The following is a 23107-nucleotide window of genomic DNA, read 5'->3' on the forward strand; positions in this document are numbered from 1 at the left end:
GGTCATTGGTCATGTGGATTGGCACCCTTTCATCGTCATCCTCGAGTTTGCATTGGAAACTTTACCTTGGAAGATGATGTAGCTAAAAGAAAGATTAAAGCATAAGAAAGCCAAATAGAAAGAAAAAAACAAAATACAAAAGATGGTTGGGACATTTAATTAGCGTGTGGGAAAAATCATAGCATGAGCTCTACTTCAGTAGCCATCACCTAGTTCCTTGAGCACATGATGCTCCATCTATTAGAGGAAATCTTGTATTGTCCCAACCCTGATGAGCAATAAATTGGCTCGTCATTAAGGGGTATTAAATGAAAAATCTCAAAAAGCAAGCTTGGGCTTTGTTACCACCATTGTAAGCCCATGGTCACAAGTCAAAGCCTTGTAAAAAACCATGTGAATCCATGTACTAGGCATCCCAGACCCGCTGTCTTGTCTTTGAGTCTATATTCATTATGATTGGTCAGGCCATACCTCGTCACTAACCGGATTCGAGGACCTTGGGAGGTTTTCATGAGGACTCATGGTTCTATTTGAGCCTTGTCTTTGAAGGGGTGATCATAGGTGTATGGGCTAGTCCAGCCTGTGTCAAGGTGCACCTATGTCATTCCACATGGTTTCGTGTCTATCAAGATTGTAGGTGACCTTGGCCTTGGTGCAATATTGCTTATTGCTTATGATTAAAACTTAACCACACTCTTAATTGCTTACGAGCAACCTACGAATGGGTCTTTTGTGTGTTGATCATCTAAAATTTTGTGCAAATTCACTGATTAGATGGCAACATACACCCTTGTAACGCTGAAAAAGCACCAACCTGAATGGAGAAGCTTCACAACCATGATTAAGATAAGTTAGCCGATTATTGGGAAAAGATTCTTGTGCAAATTTGTGTGATAGCAAGACGACAAAATAATTCCTTGCTTTTGTGAAGGAACAACTAACAAGACACCAAAACTCCACTACTAATGTTGTGATAAAATAGGATTTGTTAATGCTCATCTTATGCAATTGGGCAAGAATTTGATTCATTGGATGGTCACCAAGAGGAGAGGTGTACTCAAACGATGGTACATTTGCAACAAGAAATGGAAGCAAGGGAGGAAATGATGACAAAACTTCAAGTAAAGTCCAAGTAATGAAGGAAGAGGAAAAGCCCTTCACTTTTGTAATAGATGCTTACACCTTGACTAAGAAAAATGTGATAATCACATCATCCAAAAAGCTCTCATTCTGACTCAACAAAAGAGACTCTTGGTATTTTTGAATTGCACAATAGGGGAATGAGCTCTAAGACGATGAAGTACATGGACTACAATAGCCAAGAACTTGTCAAGAAAGGCCATGGGATTAAATAATAAAGATCTCATTGTAGTGGAATCTTGACTAAAGAATGAAGGCATAAGGTTTGGTGTTAAAGAGGAAGTGGGTGAATGGAACATAGTTGTCAAAGATTTAAGCATGTGGAGGCAAAAGAATGCAACCTATTAGCAAGTAATCTCACACCCAAAAATGTAGAGCTTGACACCTGGGTGAAGACATGTTGATCTAGGATGTTAGCCACTATCACCTCACCAACTCTCCTCTGCATTTTAGACTAAGGTTAGACCTAGGTCAAGGGGGTATTTCCTATATGATTTTTAGGCTCACTTTGTGTAGCATGGAATGGGAGTAAAAGGAGCTTAACAACGACATAACAAATGGAAATGGGACAGTTTAAAAAGGTGGACTTTGAGATGATGGATAGAAGGGGAAATATAGTACCTAGTTGCTTAGGTTATGGAGTCATCAATGTATCTAAGAGAGTTATTCATTAAATGGTTAGGAGCTATCAATGGACAAGATCACATTCCTTGTAGCATTATCTAACATAGTAAACAATAGATCACAAGGTTTTGAAGAGAAGGGATCCACAAAAGGAGTTCCACAACCAAACTAATTACAAAGGGGCGGTTAAGATTTACTCACAAGGAATGTCAAGGCTTTAAGCCCTTCTCTCTAAAACAAAGTGCAAGCTTTTGCCCCTATGCATGCATAGCATTTTAGCTACTCTCCTCAAGACAAGGTTGCTCCTAAAACTTAGCTTTGACAATCCAACCTATAATCAAGAGTCTACCAATTTGTGTACTAGACATGCCACACATAAAAGACTATACAAAAAATGAAACAACAACTTACACAACAAATTCCTTCATTCCTAAGGCTTGAAGCTAACTTGCTCACAAGTTCTTCCATTTATCACTCAATTCTAATCCAAGCTAAAAATTGAGAGTGCAAATCTTTATATAAATTTGAGCTCTATCTCCTCATACAATAAAATATCATTTGTTTTCCTAGAGTCACTATCCCTCCAAGGAATACAATAAAATAAGACTCAACCAACTTGCTTACTAAAAGTAGTAAGAAGTTTGTTGAAATCCTCAACTTCCCCCAAGAAAATATTCTAGGAAAACAAAATTATATTATCTTCATCTAACTCCAAAAGCTAAGTCAACAATAAAAAACAATGGAGTTAGTTATATACAATCTTCAACAATAGCCAATAGACTAACAATAGTTAATAAACTAACAACTTCCTCAACAACCTTTCCAAAAGATAACATAAACATGTAACTCCTCTTCGATGTGGTTGACCAAGCCCCCATAACCTCCTAAGTGAATAAACATGTGTACAAAAAAAGCTTTTAAGACAAATCAATTCATTTATAATATCAATAGCATGAATAAAAAATTGGGCCACCTATATGATTCCCTAGGTATGAAAAGGAAAGATATGTTGACCCATATGCCAAAGGTAACGACACATACCACTAAGCATAGTTGCAGGAAGTGTCCCCCCCCCCTCGCTTCGGCCCTAGAACCGCGCTTCGTGTAAGAGCACCCCTCAGAGTGCACTTCCAAAATCCAAGAGCACACTTTAGACCTTTTGGGTATGCTCCTTGCCAAATTGGGGGAGTGGCACTCCTACGGATGCTCCCGAAGCCAATGAGCACGCTCCAGCGACGGCCCTTAGGCATTCCCTATGCTCCCTGGACACTCCTAATGGCAATGTTAAAATCTTAAAGTAAACAGATAAACTTTTACTTAAATTTTTAACATTACCATTAATAGGTTTAGGATGTTTAAGAGGTTCCAACCTCATCGGACTTCATATGGAGAAAATAGGATTTCATATCCCATTCAAACTTCAAAAGACTTAATAATTTTCAAGATTTCAAGATCAATGAGATTGCATATTTTCATTGGATTATGTCATGTATGAGAGTATATGATTGACATTTAATCAAGAGCACCAAGCCCTATATGTACCCAAATGTCGATGGTGTTGATAGTTGAACTCCTTTGTCATCGCCTTAGCGAAAATGTATCCTTCACTCAAACCAAAATCATTGATTGGGCATGTTAAGCTTTTTCCACCATATTTTAATTCTTGGATTAGGCAATTTCAACAAAATTCGATGGTGTCGACTGATGTCCCCAGAGGATTGAGGTACAAGAAAAGGCTAGACAAGAGGCAAGGAATAAAGGATGATACAAATCCTGAAGATCCTGATGTAAGCAATGGTGGAACATTGCTTGTCAAGGAGAGGTGGAACATTGCTTGGTGGTGCTACCCCATAACTACAACATTTGGCAACATGGGTGCTTTCACAATCAATGAAAACTTCTTCTACAAAGAGGTTGTTGAAATTCTAATATTCTATGTTGAAACAATCACTTATTACAAAACTTCTTATGTTGCAATATTAGATAAGCAATTGTAGATAGAACATAAATCAAATGCACGATAGAAGGGCACCAATAATACAATGAGACACAAAGAATTTAGGTCCAATGACAAGGGAAAAACCCAACCAGATTCTTCTTCTATTATAAATCAATTGTTTAGCAGAGATACGGAGTACAATGAGAGATCAAGAGAATGAGTAAGTTCACCCAAATCTGAACAAGTTGTAGCATGAAGATCACTGGTAGCAGCAACAGATGCACACACTAAATCAACCTTCCCTTCAACTGAATCAACACTAAAACATTGAAGCACTGAATCAACCTTGGCTCACCAAGTTCTGCTCTTACTCTTCAAGACTCTCTCTCTCTCTCTCTCTCTCTCACACACACACACAATTCTTCTCTAGACTCTCTAACTCTCTCTTTCTCAAGTTTATACTCGCCTTTCACAATGCACAAGTAGTGGGAAGAGAAAGAATGAAGCACATATATATAGGAAGAGCAACGAATCCATGCCATAAAGGAGTAACTCGCATGCCTTGAGGAGTGTAACTCGTGCCATTAAGGAGGTATGCATGCCTTTGTAACTTATGCTTTTAAGAGAGAGTGTAACATATGCATTAAAGAGTGTGTAAGAGGAATCTTTTATGACATGCTTTTATTGAGTTTAAGAGAATCTTTTATGATGTGCTTTAATGAGTGCAAGAGAGTGTAATAGGAATATTCCATGCCAATAATGAGTATAAGAGAACATTATTGAGAGCCGTGATTGAGTGACTTGAATTTCTTTTTAATAATAATATAATAGTATCATAAGAATATTAATAATAATAATATTGATGATTAAGTCGAAATTGAACTATTAGGATTGATCGATGATCAGAAAGGATTTTCCATCAACAATATTTAATTACCAGTTGATGCAAGGTGATTTACTATTGTTGGAAATTCATACTTGATACTTTCTATTTTTAAAATTCATCCATGAGCCGCCAAATTTTCAACACTCCCTCTCAGCTAGGGAGGAATTTCTTTCTGCAACAAAAGATTTATGCTTTCTTTGTTCATATTTGTTCATCTCTGCTTTGTATCATCTGGAACAATGATGTCTCACTCTAATGAAGAAGAATCATCATAGGGGAGCTTCGGCTACCACCTTATATTCACTCGGGGACATTGGTACTTGCTAACATATGACAAGTATCTCACACAACCAAGTCTCATCTTTGCTTGCAGGGATAACCCACTTGACAAGGATCTCACACAACTAAGTCTCATCTCTGCTTGGGGGGATAACCCACTTGTCAAGGATCTCGCACAACCAAGTCACATCTCTACTTGGGGGGATAATCCACTTGACAAGAATCTCGCACAAGCAAGTCTCATCTCTGCTTGGAGGGATAATCCACTTGACAAGAATCTCACACAACCAAGTCTCATCTTTGTTTGGGGGGATCCACTTGTCAACACATGACAAGGATCTCGCAAAACCAAGTCTCATCTCTGCTTGGGGAGATCCACTTGCCAACACATGACAAGGATCTTGCACAACCAAGTCTCATCTCTGCTTGGGGGGATCCACTTATGAACACATGACAAGGATCTCGCACATCCAAGGCCCATCACTGTTTGGGGGGATCCACTTGCCAACACCTGACAAGGATCTCGCTCATCCACAGCTCATCACTACTTGGGGTCCACTTGTCAACACATGACAAAGATCTCGCACAACCAAGTCTCATCTCTGCTTGGGGTGATCCCCTTTGTGAAAATTCCAGAAACTGGAAGCCTATTGCAACAACTGGTATTATTTCTTCTAATTGATAAATTAATTATTCAGTTTATTGCTACAGCAACATCAAAATAAACACACTGCAACCTTCACAAATAAAAGTTGCGAAAATAAAATAGCGTTGGAACTGAGAAACGCTAGCACACACACATAAAAATTAACACCGTTGTTTTTGGACAAAAGTCCCCAAAAAAACCCAATGCGGGAAAACCGTTTAGGTAGATGAGGGTTTTATTTTATATGCAGCAGTGAAATCTTAGTACAATCTATGGATGCCCAACTCGCAATCCAAACAGCAAGAAAAATCTGGGAAATTTTATTTTAAGGGAATTACCCTTCTTTAATAAGCAATCCCAACACAACTCCCTTCAGAAAACTCGGCCTTTTGGACACTCTGCGTCAGCGTTTGCGCAGACCCTATTACGTCAAGTCTCTGAACTACCTCTGATGAAGTCGTTATGCCTGTCTCTGCTGAGGAAATCACTTCTCCGGCACTCTAGACTCTCTGTCCAGCCTCTGGAACTGAAAGCGAATTTCTCTCCAGCAAAATCGAGTTGCTTCTAAAGCAACTGCGCAGTCCTCTGTGCTGCCTCACTAGGAATAACTCGGCCCCTTGCTGCTGCCTCTCCGAATCTAGAAAAATTCCTCTAGATCACTATCGCTGCCCCTCACTGACCCTGCTTCGACCTTGGCTCTCCAAAAATTGCTGCTACTCTCCGGAAATCGATCTGCCAAGAAAATCGAACTACATAAGTGTTTTCTTCAAGTGCCAATCGACTTCCTCTTATAATCCATTGTTGGAGCACCAACGACCAAAATTAAAACTTAATCAATGACTAGGATCATCTTGGAGTCGATCTGTGTGAATTTCTAGATGATTCTCACCTTATCTCAATTAATACCGATTAATTAACCATATTGCCTAAGTTTAGACTTTGACCTGGGCAACTCGACTTTTCTGCAACCCTGCAACTAAAAATCGAATTCCTGCCCTAGCAATTCGGCCTGCCTTCCTGAGCATTACGCTACCTCTAAGAATTTCGTCCTGCTGCTCCCTCTGAGCAACAAAATTCTTTCCTTCGCTTCTGAGTTTCCCGACTAATCACTCACACTCTGATACCATGTGAAAATTCCAAAACTGAAATCCTATTGCAGCGACTGGAAATTATTCTTCTAATTGTTAATTTAATTTAACAATTTATTTGCCCACACAACAATGAATAATTCAATACTGCAAACTTCACAAATAAAAACTGCGGAAATAAAATAGCTTTGGAAATGAGAAATGTTAGCACACAAAAATTAACACTGTTATTTTTGGACAAAAGTCCCCGGAAAAAACCCAATGCAGGAAAACCGGTGCAACAAATTAGGGTTTTATTTTATTATGCAGCAGTGCAATCTGAGTACAAACTATGGATGCCCAACTAGCAATCCAAACAACAAGAGTACAATTTTAAGGGAATTACCCTTCTTCCATAGCAATCCCGACACAACTCCGTTCAAAAAACTCGGCCTTCTGGACCCTCTGCGTCAGCGTCTGCGCAGACCCTATGACGTCAAGCCTCTGAACTGCCTCTGATGAAGTCGTTATGCCAGTCTCTGCTAAGGAAATCGCTTCTCCGGCACTCTAGACCCTCTGTTCGACCTCTGGAACTGAAAATGAATCTCTCTAGTAAAATCGAATTGCTTTTGAAAGAACTACGCAGTCCTCTGCGTTGCCTCACTAGGAATAACTCGGCCCCTTGTTGCTGCCTCTCTGGATCTGGAAAAATTCCTCCAAATCACTGTTTATGCCCCTCACTGACTCTGCTTCGATCTCTAGCTCTCCGACAATTGTTGTTGCTCTTTGGAAATCGATCTGCCAAGAAAACTGAACTACAAAAGAGTTTTCTTCAAGTGCCCATCGACTTCCTCTTATAATCCACTGTTGGAGCACCAACGACCAAGATTAAAACTTAATCAGTGGCTAGGATCATCTTGGAGTCGATCCATGTGAGTTTCTAGATGATTCTCACCTTATCTTAATTAATACTGATTAATTACCATATTCCCTAAGTTTAGACTTAGGAAATATTAAAAAAACAATTAATAATCTAATTGAGACACTTCTAGGTGGAATTTCCAGAAAAGATTTCTCGGTTTTGGAGATCTCATGTATTCTAGCCTATCCACCAAATTTCGTAGCTAGAACACATCCGATGCTACAAAAACTAACACCCTTGTCAACACATGACAAGGATCTTGCACATCCAAGGCTCATCACTACTTGGGAGGATCCACTTGTCAACACATGACAATGAACTTGCACATCCAAGGCTCATCACTACTTGGGGGGATCCACTTGTCAACACATGACAAGGATCTCGCACATCCAAGGCTTATCACTGCTTAGGGGATCCACTTGTCAACATATGACAAGGATCTTGCACATCCAAGGCTTATCATCCATGACCACCCTCTCTAGGAAGGGTCACATCTGTCAGTCTAAGCTGCTCTCTGAAAACCAAGAACTTTCCATTTGGCAAAGGCTTGGTAAGAATGTCGGCGATTTGGTCATCAGTTGCTATATGATGGATTCTTAATTTCTTACTGCTTCTCTCTGCACCATATCCCGGATATAGTGATATTTGATCTCAATATGCTTGGACTTGTCATGGAACACGAGATTTTCTGCAAGTCGAATCCCACTCTTATTGTCGCAGTAAATTATTGTTGTGTCCAAAACATGCTCAAACAACTCTCCAAAGAGCTTCCTCAGCCATACTACCTCACAGCTAGCCATGCTAGCAGCAATGTACTCAGAGCTTCAGTCGTGCTAAGGGCTACAGAATTTTGCTTCCAGCTCATCCTAGATATCATGACAGATCCTAAGTTGAAGCAGCACCCAGATGTGCTTGCTCTATTAGTAGAGTTACGAGCCAAATCAACATCTGAGTATCCATGTAGTCTTATGTCGCCAACAATATATTTCAATCCCAGATTGATGGTCCCATGCATGATGCAGGTATCTCAACACATGCTTTGCAACAATCCAGTGTGAATGAGATGGTTTAATCATATATTGGCTCAGAGTATTGACCACAAAACATATGTCCAGTCTAGTGTTCACTAAGAACATCAGTGCCCCAATCAGTTGATGATACTCAGAAGGATTTTCCAAATCAGGACCTGCAGTTTCACCACATAGCTTCTTGAAGTTCATCTCCATTGGAGTATTCATGGATTTACATTCTGTCATACCAAATATTTCAAGCAGCTTGACAACATATTTTCGTTGAGAAAGGAAAATCTCACCAAGTTTATGGCATACTTCAAGACCCAAAAAATAGTGCATCAAGTGAAGATCTTTATTTCAAAATCAGAAGCTAACTCCCTCTTACACTGGAGGATAAGAGGTTCATTACCAACCAGAAATAAATCATCAACATATAAGACTAAAATCAAAGGCATACCTTTGATTGTCTTGAAGTAAAGAATTGGATCAACATTACTTCTAGTAAAACCAAGCTTCAATAAAAAGCTATCAATGCGAGCATATCAAGCTCTTGGAGCTTGCTTCAAACGATAGAGGGCTTTCTTCGGTCTACACACATGAGTTTTCCAGTCATGTACTTCAAATCCTTGTGGTTGCACCACAAATACTTCTTCCTTGAGGAAGTCATGAAAAAAAAGTAGTATTCACATCCATTTGGTGAAGGGACCATCCTTGGCTAGCAGCTAGAGCCACAATAGATTGGATGGTTGTATAATGGGCAACAAGTGCAAAGATTTCATCATAGTCTATTCCCTCTTTCTGAGAGAACCCTCTGACCACAAATCTAACTTTATATTTGGGCAATTCGCATTTCTCTCTCGACAATTTCTGGGCAAGTGAGCGAAGGACAAAAAGGGCAAAGAAGGACGAGGAAGAAGGCCAAATTTCTCTCTCCTATCTCTCTCTAGCAACTCACGCGTGTGAAGGAATCTCTCTCTCTATGATTCGCAATTTTTGGGGAAAATGTTGCAGGGGGCCAAAATTTTCTAGGTCACTAGGGCAACTGCTGCAGGGTCGAAATACGAAGTAATTGGCTATTAAAGGAGGGTCAAAATTCTAGAAGTGCAGGATCAGTTTGAGTGACTTGACTTGGAGGAGAAGACCAGGTTTGACCATAGGTCTAGGTGTGTCTCTCATTGAACAAGAAGAATTTCTCTATTGAAAAAGGTTGTTGGGTTTTTCCCCGTAGTGGGTTTTCCCAGGGTAAATCTTGTCTCTCTTTTGTGCATTGTGATCTCTATTGTTCTACTGTTCTTTATGGTTGAATTTCTAAAGTATAATTGTTGAATGATATATTGAAATAAGCTAAAAGAAGATCTACATCAAAAGTAATTATCAGAATTTCAAAAATATTGTGCTAACCCTAATTGCACTTGAAAATCAACACAATAGATAATTCGGCCTCCCCTTTCTTGTCTCCCAAACACTGATATACTGAAAAAAAAACTTCCTCTAGACTCATTGCTCCCAAATCTTTACTGCAACCCTCACTCTCGATGCTTCCCTAGCTTCAACTACACCCTGCAACTAGGTAGTCAAATTGTTCAAATGATACTCAATGCCTCTTCTCCAAGCACTCGACTTGCTCTTATAATCTTTTGTTGGGCAACCAACGGCTAAGATCTTATCGCAATCAATGGCTTAGATCACTTTGACTCCATCAATACAAGTCTCTAGAGCAAAATTGAATTAGCTTAATTAATTAACCAACTTCCCTAAGTTAGACTTAGGAAATAATTAAATTATTGGTTAATTAATTTAATTAAAAGCATTTTTTCGTCTTATCTCGCGAAACCTTTTCGGGGTTTTGGAGATCTCATGTTCCTTAGCCTCTTAAACATCACAGAGACTAGAACATCAGTCCCCTGCTACCATAAACTAACAAAATGAAGCCGAGTTGGAGAAGTTTTTTTTTTTTGTGACATATTTGCAGCCCCATCCAAGTTGTAGGAAGGTCTTTAAAACACTTTTTGGGGAAGGGTTTTCAGTCTGTTTTTTAAGGGCTAGCCACAGGCCAAGTTACAGTTGAGCCTATTTCTGTTGAGGAGGCCGAGTTCAGTTGGAGACCGAGACCGAGTTCCTTTGAAGGCTAAGTTCTGTTGAAGGTCTAGCTCTATTAGCAGTGGAGTTCTAGACTGAGTTCTGGTTGGAGGCCGAGTCCTGGATAGAGGTTGAGTGCTAGCTCTAGAGCAGTGTTGTGTACAAGCTGACAAGAGGGAAAACCTTCTTTTGAACAGATACTAAGCCTAAATATTTACTCTTGAACAGTGAACAACTATAAGTTGGTGCTTGTTGAGGATTGATGTCCTCGTATTCTTGATAGGTTGGAGCTTGCAATTTTGTAAGTTGGTGCTTACAGAGGATTGGTGTCCTCACAAGTGGTTGCAATAAATTGAAGACTGTTAGAAAAGCATTCAAGTGTTTTTTCTTCAAGTTTGGATTTCCACATTAATCTCTGTGTCCATGCATTGTGTTAATGATTGATTATGTGATGAGATTTCAGTTTTAAGATTAATAAAGAGAAAAGGATTTAAATCTATGTGATACTAATTCACCTGCACCCCCCCCCCAACCCACCCCTTCTCAATATCATTGTGTAATTCCAACACATGTTCACTTGTATTTTGTGGACAACGTGTCAACCTTTGATAAACTAAGGGTTGTGCCAGTAACGCATCTACTTTTTCGGTTAGTTGATTAATTTGTTTGACATGGTAGCTAGTGTCCTGGTAGTTTTGTCCTCGTCATCATTCCTCATTCTTAACATGGTTATCGATCTTCGGACTCTGCAAGTCAGATTATCAATTCTGTTTCCCTTCCTATTAGTTGATTCATTTTTTCAATTAACACCTTTTGTCCTTCCCAAAACTCCATCTGCACACTTCTTACGCTATTGACTTCATCTCTCTCTCAATTAAGATCTGCAAGAATTTCTTCATTGCAAACCACTTTTTCCCTTGCAAGCCCACTTCCTTTATATATATATTATTTTTAATATTATATAATATATATAATAACGTAACCTTATAAAGTTTTAATAATTGAATTTTTAGAATAGAATTAATTAACAAAACAAAACAAAAAAAAACTTATCTGATTTTGTATGGCGTACGGCGGCAGTGGCTTTGGTAGAGTAGAGTATATTGACAGCAGTGCAAATCATATGCGCTGTACAGAATTGCAGATATGAATAATTATGGCTGCATATGGTGTCAGCTGTGTATGGCGGTCCAAACCATAGTTTTAAAATTCGGCCATTTCGAAACCGAAACGGCCGAGTTGATCCGTTTTGTTGCCCTCATGAGTGACTCGGTAGAAGAAACGGCTCGTTTGGCTGAGTCAGCCATGATTCGGCCGAATCATTGAATGACTTGGCCGAGTCATGGCTGACTCGGCCAACTCGGCCGTTTCCATACTGACTCGGCCGAGTCACAAACAGCGGCCTGTAACCCCAGTAAAACAGCGATTTAACAATTTTTTAATGATTTTTTAAGGTGTTTGCTGATTGGTTTGGACTCCAATGTGTTTTATGAATTAGTTAAATGTTATTTGGGGTCCATTTCCCCCTCCCAAACCCTATTTAACACACTCAAATGCTCTCTACTATTGATATGCTATTCAAATTTCATGGTAATGTTAAATTCTTAAAGTAAAAGGATGAAAATGAAGATTAAGGAGAATGTCACTTTTAATCTTCATTTTCATCCTTTTACTTAAATTTTTAACATTACCATGAAATGACTCAGGATGTTTGAGAGTGGTTTCGGCCTCATTGGATTTCATATGGAGAAAGTAGAATTTTAGATTTCATTCAAAATCCAGCAGACTTATCAGTTTTTCAGGATTTCAGGATTGGAGGATTGCAATGTTTCCATTGAATGTTGTCATGTATTAGGGTATGGAACTCGTATTTAATCAAGAGCACCAATCCCTCTATGTACCTTGATGTTAGTGACATTGGTTGTCGAACTCCTCTGGGATTTGCTCCCAAACCAGGAGCTTCTGAAAATGTCACTCCCGCTCCCGTTTTCGCTCTCGCTCCCCACTTTCGCTCCTGCTCCCAAGTAACACTGAGCCAGATGATGTTGGCAACTCTAGCAGTAGCCAGTAGTACTGGTCACAGACTTTTGTTGTAGAGGCCATTTATAGCCTCCTTGGTTATGTGTTTTTGTTTTGATCTCTATATCATCATCGTTATGTATTGGACAATGCAATGGGTGCCCTTTTGATATAATGGATATATTCATGAGCCTACTTTGATCATATGTTGTGTTCTATCTATATTCTAATGCTGTGTGTTTGGAAACATGAATGAAAATCTTTAAAATTATGTGTTTTTATAAAAAATAAATATTTAATGTATTTTTTACAACGACCAAGTCATTGAAATCGAGCCGGCCGAGTTGATACTGAGTCGGAGTCGGAGTCGGAGTGTTATGAAACCAGCTCACAAAAAGATAGAAAAGAGAGATCCACGCCTTAGAATTCAGCCTCTTCGAGGGGGCAACCTCCTTTACATTACATAAATGAACAATTCTTGGATGATACAAATGACAAAACCTCATTTCTATATATAGGAGTCTAGGGAGTCACAATATAATCCAGCCGACCTAACAATAATAATATAAAGCCACAAAAATAACAATAGAGGGATTCTATGGGGCACAGAAATAACAATATGGGGGTAATAGGGGCACAACAATATAAATAAGGGGTATAACTACAATAGTAATGGGGTAATCACTAGTATTATAGGGACCCAACATGCCCCTCTCCTTCAAAAAAGTGTTGTCCTCAACGCTTGAGTAGTTCTGGATACTTCTGCATAAAATTCTCATCCTCCCATGTGGAATCTTCAGCGGATAAGTTCTTCCACTTGATAAGATACTCTGAAATTGATCGATTTCGTAGCTGTCGAGTTCTTGTTTCTGTGACTGCTTCCGGTTCCAATATAATTTTTCCTTCCTCATCAAGTTCTGGCAATATTGTTTGAATTGGGAGCTTGTCACCTATAACCTTCTTTAAACATGAAACATGGAAAACTGGGTGCAATCGAGAAGCTGCAGGAAGCTCCAATTTGTATGCCATAGTACCAATCTTTTGCAACACCTTGTACGGACCATAATACTTTGGTGATAATTTATTATCCTTCTTAGCTTGCTTTAGGGACATTTGCTTATATGGTTGTAGCCGTAGGAATACCCAATCACCTACATCAAAACTTCTTTCACTGCGATGTTGATCTGCCTGTTGTTTCATTCTATTTTGTGCCAACACTAGGTTATCCTTTAAGAGTTGGAGGACTTGTTGTTGATGTTCGATGTGATGTTCCACTGCCTGAACCTTAGAATTTTCTCTTAAATATGATGTGATGGATGGTGGTTGATACCCATAAAGTGCCATAAATGGGGTCATTTTTGTTGCTGTATGGAAGGAAGTGTTATACCACCATTCAGCCAGAGGCAACCATTTGACCCATTGTGTCTGCTTATCAGATACAAAGCAACGAAGATATCCTTCCAAACATTTGTTTACTATCTCAGTTTGCCCATCAGATTGAGGATGATAAGATGAGCTATGAGCTAACTGAGTACCAAGACAAGAAAATAATTCTGTCCAAAAATTTCCAGTGAAAATGGGATCTCTGTCACTTACAATAATCTTTGGGTTTCCATGTAGCTTTTGAATTGTTTCCATAAATGCAGTAGAAACTGTACTGGCTTTAAATGGATGTGATAATGCACAAAAGTGTGCATACTTGGTAAGTCTGTCAACTACCACCATGATGACACTCTTTCCCTCAGACTTGGGTAAACCTGTGATAAAATCCATTGAAACCTCCTCCCAACGTTGGCTTGGAATGGATAAAGGTTGTAATAGACCCGGTGTCTTAATTGTTTCAACTTTATTTTGCTGGCAAACCAAACATTCCGCCACAAACTTTTGAATATCTGATTTAAGGCCATCCCAAAAAAATTCCTTCTTAACCCTGTGGTAAGTTTTTAAAAATCCTGAGTGCCCTCCTAAGGGAGAAGTGTGCAATTCCATAAGAATCTTTTGTTTTAGCTGGGAATTCTTACAGAGGTATAAGGGATCTTTGTACCATAACGAATCATTTTGCCAGCTAAATGTATCAGAAGTACTGGAATCTTGTTGTAACTTTCGAATAAGTGCCCACACTTCTTCGTCATTCTTCCATTCCTCCCTTGCTTCGTTTATCCAATCTGGTTGGATAATAGAAATGGCACACAACAATGCTTCCACATCCTCATCCTTTCTTGAGAGTGCATCTGCCACCACATTTTGCTTCCCTTTTTTGTAGATGATTTCAAAGTCATAACCCAACATCTTTGTGACCCACTTTTGTTGCTCTTCAGAGGATAATCTTTGTTCTAAAAAGTATTTAAGGCTATCATGATCCGTTTTTACCTTGAAGTGTCTTCCCATTAGGTAGGGTCGCCATTTCTTAAGTGCATGGAGTATTGCCAACATTTCCTTCTCATAAATAGCTTTGCTTAAAAACTTTCCCTTGATTGGACGACTTTCAAAAGCAATGGGTCTTTCATCTTGCATTAGAACAGCACCAATTCCATTTCCTGAAGCATCACATTCCACAATAAAGGTTTTTGTGAAGTCCGGTGTAGCTAAGACCGGTGCTTGGCACATTGCCTCTTTAAGATGTTCAAAGGCCTTTGTTGCTTCCGGAGTCCATGAAAATGAATCTTTCTTCAATAATGTTGTTAGAGGTGCTGCTATTCTCCCATAATTCTTAACAAACTTGCGATAATACCCTGTCAACCCAAGAAATCCTCGCAGATGCTTTATGGATGTGGGGATTTTCCATTCCTTAATGGCTTTAATTTTGCTAGGGTCTACCTTAACTCCTTCATGAGATACAATATGACCCAAATATTCCACCTCCTGGACTCCAAAGAAACATTTGGATCTTTTTGCATATAATTGTTTCTCCTCCAATAGTTGTAGCACCCTGTCAACATGTTCAACATGATCCTTCCAAGACTTGCTGTAGATTAGTATATCATCAAAAAATACTAACACAAATTTTCTAAGGAATGGTTTGAAAATTGAATTCATCAAACCTTGAAATGTTGAAGGTGCATTGGTAAGGCCAAAAGGCATGACCAAAAATTCATAATGACCCTCATGAGTTCTAAATGCCGTTTTCGGAATGTCTTCAATCTTCATTCTGATTTGATGATATCCCGAACGAAGATCCAACTTGGTGAAGTAAATTGATCCATGCAATTCATCCAGTAATTCATCAATAACAGGAATGGGGAACTTATCTTTAATAGTGAGCTTGTTGAGCTCCCTATAATCCGGACACATGCGCCATGATCCATCCTTCTTGTGCACCAATACTACTGGAGCTGAGAAAGAACTTTGACTCGGTTGAATTATACCAGCCTCTAGCATTTCTGCAACCATACGTTCAATTTCACTTTTTTTGACATAGGGATATCTGTACGGCCTGATGTTTGGAGGAACACTTCCTGGAATCAGATGAATAGCATGATCATGATCACGCATAGGTGGGAGACCTTTGGGAGTCTCAAATACCTTGGAATGATTGTCCAGGACTTTTTGGAGATCTGGAGAAATAGATGATTCCAATGTGGAAACATCTAGCGAACATAATTGTGCAATTACACCTCTTTGCTCCTTTTTTAGAAGCTTTGTCATGCCATTAGAGCTGATTATCTTTCCTGGTTTCCCTGCAATACCCCTTAATTCAACTTCCTTTCCTTCCACAGAAAATTTCATGAAAAGTTCTTGAAAATTAAAAGCTATTGTACCCAAGGATTGTAGCCATTGGACTCCTAGTACAACATCAGCACCTCCCATTGGAATGGAAAGCATTGGGCTAGTCAATACATATTCTCCCATGGATAGCTTGATATTATGGCACTTTCCAGAACAATTTATTGTTCCTCCATTTGCAATCATCACTTGACACTCTGGTGCTGAATATAGGAAGCACTTCAATTCTTTTGCTACCCTACAATGAATAAAATTGTGGGTGCTTCCTGAATCAATCAACACTATTACCTTTTTCTTCTTGATTTGTCCTTCTATCTTGATGGTTTGAGGAGTGGTAATTCCTGCCAATGCATTACAAGATATGGTCGGATTTATTTGTTCTTCATCTAGGCTTTGTTCCTGGAATATATCCTCTTCTTTTGACCTTTCTTGCTCCTTTTCTTCTTCCTCTTCACAATCTATGTAGAATAATTTCTTCTCAGCACACTTATGACCTTTTGTGTATTTGCTATCACAATTGTAACAAAGCCCTTTTGCTCTTTTTTCTTCCAATTGTTGTGGTGTCAACCTTGTAGGTTGTGGAAGACTATGGGCAACAACACTTCCGTCTTTAAAGTTGTGAACGGTATGCTTCCTAGTTGCCATAATTTTGCTTTCCATTTTTCTTGCTAACCTGAATGCCTTCTCTAATGAATCAGGTTCCCAAAGGCGCACATCATGTTGGATATTATCCTTTAAAGACCCTATGAACACATCAATCCTATGCTCCTCTGGAATATCTTTTACCCTTATGTTCAATTTTTGGAACTCATCAATGTGCTCCATTATTGAACCCTTTTGTTTGAGACTTATCAATTGGCTAAAAAAAGTGTTGCTTTTTGTATCCTCATAATGTGCTATCAATTCTTCCGTAAAAATTGCCCAAGTGATAAATTGTTTACGAGAACAAAGCCATTGATACCATACAAACTGATTTGGTTCCAAATATAAAGTTGCCATACGTACCTTTTGTGTTTTTTGCACATTATTGAGATCGAAGAATTGCTCCATCTGTAATATCCATGTGGCGGGATCCTTGCCATCAAACTTCCTCACATCGATTTTTGGAACATGGTGAGTCTTCGATCCAACATTAGAGTCTATGGAATCATGATTAACATTTCTTTTATTCTCATCATGAGTTTCCTTTACTACCTTTTCACCATTAGTGACCCTTTCTTGTAGCAACTTCTTCAATTCATCCATCTTATCATCCATGCCATCAAATTTAGCGTCAATCTTAGCTTCCATGCCATCCATCTTAGCTTCCATTCCCTTTATCTTAGATTCCACGCCATTTACCTTAGATTCCACGCCACTTATCTTAGCTTCTGTTAGCTTTTGTGAGCGTGACATTTGTTGCACTTGTTCTTGTAATTTTGATATATCATGTAGCATTTCTTCCTCTTCTTCATGAGTCATGCTAGAGCTTTCAGGTTCCTTACTAGGTGTTTGCATTTTCTTTCCTCGGGGCATCAGTTACCGATAATAAAGTTTTACTATGCCCTTTGAATCCGTTGAACCAAGCTTACACAAAAATTAAAAAAAAAACTACACACCTTTTTTCACTTTATAGAAGCCTGATATTGAATCTGATGTATCTCTGTAATTTCGGATCCTCCAATTCTGAAATTGCTACCTGTAGTAGCCTTCTACGTCCTCTTTCCAATGCCACAAGTCTGAGCCAAATTGGATTCTCCAAGGAAGAGTTATGTGAAATCTCCCACAGTGACTTGCTTTTAGACTGGTTCAGTAGAGCGAACTTGTACGACGTGCCACGAGTCACTGTTTCAACCTTTGAATCTGAAACACACACACAAGAAACTACAGTCCGTCCTCTTTCTGTACCTTTTTACGAAATTTCAATCCGATCCTCAGAGAGAGAGTTATGACGATTTTCCCCAGGTCACCTATTTTGAATGTAATTCAGGAGTCTGCAAAAATACCAACTTCCTCAGATCATATCTCCGAAAATATCGCGAGAAAAGCTCTGAAATTCGGATCCAAGGTTCAGCGCCAATTCTTCTCAAATGGGTTTTTTTTTGCGACTTCTGAAACGTCACAGAAATAAAGTTATAGCGAAAATGCCACGATGACCTGTTTGGAGCAGCGAAACCCTAGAATCCAAAGCTCTGATACCAAATGTTATGAAACCAGCTCACAAAAAGATAGAAAAGAGAGATCCACGCCTTAGAATTCAGCCTCTTCGAGGGGGCAACCTCCTTTACATTACATAAATGAACAATTCTTGGATGATACAAATGACAAAACCTCCTTTCTATATATAGGAGTCTAGGAGTCACAATATAATCCAGCCGACCTAACAATAATAATATAAAGCCACAAAAATAACAATAGAGGGATTCTATGGGGCACAGAAATAACAATATGGGGGTAATAGGGGCACAACAATATAAATAAGGGGTATAACTACAATAGTAATGGGGTAATCACTAGTATTATAGGGACCCAACACGGAGTCGACCCTTGGCCGAGTCGGAGTCGGAGTCGGAGTTTTAAAACTATGGTCCAAACAATTCATATGACAGCTGAGATTATTTTTTTTAAGTGGCTGTGCGTGTATGGACAAACGACATAGATGGTGGCTGTACACACTGACTGCAGACTATATGAACACAAATTTACTGTGCTGTGGCTACAAATTGTGTCTGTTCAGCAGCCGACTCTAGTAAAATTGTTGTTAGGGTCGACTTGCTCTGTTACCAGTGTTACAAGAAAATACTTGCAGGTAATAATTATTATTATTGAATAAGAATATGAAATGATGATACAATAACCCTCGTGACAGTTTACTTATAGCATCGACTGGTCACAAGGTGAAAGAGTATGTGCCCCTTGACTTTTCATTTAATTAATTAATTTATTATTATTTATATTTATAATTATATTTATAACAGCTCGAATTCTAGAACAGCAGATAGTTGGTTCATTGAGGCACCGAAAGTCATTTTGGGAAATTGCCCACGCTGCAGCAAGGAAGTAGGAGGCAACCTTCTGATTGACAATAAAGGAGATCCAGTACTCATGCAGAGAGGAAGATTTTGCCTCAACTTTTGAAGTTTTTGCCAGAGCAAAAGGAGGACAAACTTGTTGTTATGTCTACAGTAAGAGATCACCTACAGTTTGGATGATGAGTCTTTCTTTTAAATAAGAGGAAGCCATTCCTGACTGCTTTGTCATAATCTAGAGGAAATAAGAATCCCTGTTCTACACCAGTGTTTTCTTATCTGAGTGTAACATACAGACTTTATATATAATATGATACATAGTATATTATGATTCAATGCCATATGTCTTTTACATATACAAGTTACTGCATCAAAAAATCGTGATACATTTTCCTTTTGCCTTCAGTCAATGGTATAGGAATAGCAGAGCTCAGCCTGATCTGTAATCTACTGTTTTCTGAAATTCTAGCATACATATTGTTTAGTATAGCAGACATTTGAAATTAAATATCTATATAAGGTAACCTAATTTTTATGTTCAACAAATACTAGTGCACTAGGCTACTCCAAAAGCATAAAACCAAAAAGAATACATGAAATAAATAATACATCAAAGAAAGAGAAAAAACAGTGAAATAAAGAAATATCTACTAGATAAATGAAAGATGAGAAAAAACAACCATCTTGAACAGAAAAGGTGCCCTTAACCTTCATATTTAACAGTACTGCCTGATAGGATTGACGCAAACTTGTAATCTGAGGAGTTTTGAAGCACACAAATGACTCGAAATACATCTTATTCAAAGGTATTTGAATAAAGTTTAGTGACTCAGTGACACGGTAGTGATGTTTATCATCAAAATAATAAAACATGTCTATCTTTACCAAAAGTGCTACCCAAAAGAAAACAAGCAGAGTGTCAAAGTTTCCAACAGCGCACATGAGATATAAATGCATGCAACCTAGGCGAAAAGTTAAGAACTAGCCTTTCAAAGACTCCAGCTTGTTTCAACCGTGAATCTTAAATTTGTATCTTCAAAACTTGCAACTTTAATAGGTCTTTGCAATACTATCTCCCAAAGTTATTCTGTAATTTCTCTAACTAGATATTCATCTAGAAAAATAAAATAATGCAAATCTAGCATCAAGAAAACATTGGTTCTTTAATAAGGGTCGCTCACTTTTACCACCTACTCAATATATTGACTTCTAGTTGCCAGAAAATATACCATTACTCTATGTCCACGCCGAGCCAGAGCCTTGGGTAGAGCACCAACCACATCACCCAAACCACCTTTACAAAAAGCCATCAATAAGCAAGAAGTTACTCCAGTCCCATCCTAACATCAAAGTAGATTTACCAAGAAAAAATGATAATACTTATCCAAGAACCAGATATAATAAACTAAGACACAAAATGCACTTACGTTTTTTATCTGCTGAGGACATAGAGAGAATGAGAGGAAAGGAATGAACATGGAGTGAGCTAATCAAAGAAGAAACCAAAAGGAACAATTGAAGAAAAAAATTAAGAAATAGTTTTCGAAATCCAGACCTTATAAATGCAAATCAATTAATGAAGGTTATCATCAAGCAAAGGAAATAAACAATAAGTACCAGTTTTAGACCAAGGAGCACACTCTGCAGCTACCACTATAATATTCATAACATTTGTGCCAGCCAATGGAGGGGGCTTTGCCTCTCCCTCACCGGATGCTGTAGTAATTTCAGCTTTAGCATCAGTTTCAATTTCTGGTTCTGGTCCTGGCTCTTTCACAGAATCATAGAGATCTTCACTCTTTGTTCCAAGCACGCTTGGCATACCCGAAGTTGTTGACAAAAGTGATTTTGGTGAACTTGTGGAGGACGACACAGAAGGTCGTCCTGAAATTTCCAATGCATTAAACCTCTTCATGTCAGGTACAGATCCTGGCAATGTCTGGTCTTCAGATAAAAATTCTGCAGATGTTGTATTTGACAAATTTGCCAAAGACTCTTCAGAAAAGTTTTCTTGTACCTCAGTCTCTTCATTTTTTCCGAGTACCACGTCATCCTCAGAACTATTATCCTCATTAAAATATTGGGCTTGCTTGTATGAACCGCCTAATTTATCTTTAAAAGATGAAACAAGTTTCCTCCGTTCTGCAATCTGCACACACAATTGTCAAACATGTGATAAGTGGCAAGCAAAAACTTCAATAAAGAAACAAAGATTTGATTAATCAATAAAATAATTGGTTTGGTCACCTCATTATCCGAGAACAATGATGGATAAAATATATAATTAAAAAACCAATTAACATATCTCCTTTGATACCAGAGTAAATTTGTTCATACTACTTGTCATGTGAAAATAGATAAGCAGTAATAATGCCACAGATAAGATAATTTTATTAATGTCCAACAAATGATCACAAAGGTAGGTCAATGGGACAGAAGAATACAACAGGCATGAATACAATGTAGAAATGCAAGTCCAACTGCTAGACAATGCTGAAAAAGTACAAAACACTTGAAATAAGTATCTTATGATCATTTTTAAAAACATTTAGCCTCTGACTCTGCCATAGCAACAACTTAGCAAACACACGATTTCTCCAATATATATTAGGATTAAAGGTAATTGATATATCAATAAAAGAAACCCTTGTAAATGAGATGCCAATAAATAAATCTGTAAGTGTTTGTGTTTAGGTAAATACTTCAACATCTTAGTCTCATGTTATGTCTATTTAATATTCAATCCAAAAGCATGGTATCAGGACAAGAAAAGAAAAGAAAAAATCCATGCTGAGAGACTTTCCCCCCATTATGGACTCATACGTATCCTATTTGGAAACATACACATTTTGCAAAACCAAAAATGGAGAACAGACAGAGATGGAAATAAGAAACAAAATTATATAATTGTGCTTAAAAATAGGATACGAATGTGGTGTATATATGTCAAGCAATTTCTATTATTCATGTTAGGAACAGTTCACCTAATATCCTTATTACTGTTGAATATTAATGTAGCTATGGTCAGCATTTTTCATTGCAAATATGAAAAAGAAACAAATTTTTTGTCATCTACAAGTCGGCTCCAAGAGATCTTCGTGTCGGCCTCATTAGGGCTAATTAGCCCACATATAATGCATATATATATGAGCTCGTTGGCACTCATTTCGACCACCAATTCAACTCAAATTCAATCTGCAACTACAGACAGAGATACCACTCGTGCGAAGGAAGAGAAAAAGGTTCTTTTGATTTGTGTTAACCCTATTCTTGGAGCTGAAGGTGACCGCATTTGTCTTGGGCATTTTTATATTTGTTTGGGCTTCTATTTTGTGTCATCTTGAAGACCGAAGACTTCAGAGACTTGGTTATTTTCGCTGACTGTAATCGTTGCTCCTTGACCAAAATTTCTTGACTGAGTTTGTGGCCAAGCTTCTGTGGATGGTTTGTTGACAATGTTGTGGTGACTACAGTGCTATTTTCGGCCTCCTATAACAGTGATCACAGGCCCTAATTTCGGCCTTGTTGAGGAGTTTAGTACAGTCAAATTGAAGTTAATCTCTCTCTCTACATTGACAGACTTTGACTGGTGTTGCTCATTGAAAACTGAATTGGATTCGTTTGAATACTTTGATGTACTTTTGATAGACAGAATCTCTCTCATCAGGAAAGAATTTTGGGTTTTCCCTTTGTGGATTTTGCCCTGGCTGTGAGGCTAATCTTGGTGTCTCTTGTCTCTTATTGTTCATTGTCTACTGTGAT

General features: G+C 38.3%; 1 protein-coding gene across 1 annotated transcript in view; it reads right to left on the minus strand.

The window, feature by feature from the left end:
* Positions 1–23107, minus strand: part of SS2 (starch synthase 2) — a 144496-nt gene that overhangs the window by 90365 nt on the left and 31024 nt on the right. The window contains exons 2-3 of the mRNA XM_089432387.1: positions 20963–21494; positions 20575–20639 (exon numbers count right to left, since the gene is read on the minus strand). Coding sequence (XP_089288513.1) covers positions 20575–20639; positions 20963–21494 — 597 coding nt within the window. The remainder of the gene's footprint in view (positions 1–20574; positions 20640–20962; positions 21495–23107) is intronic.

This window comes from Pinus tabuliformis, chromosome 5_1 (assembly GCF_031772625.1).
Source record: "Pinus tabuliformis cultivar Carrire ecotype Pingquan chromosome 5_1, CPIR1, whole genome shotgun sequence".
NCBI lineage: Eukaryota > Viridiplantae > Streptophyta > Pinopsida > Pinales > Pinaceae > Pinus > Pinus tabuliformis.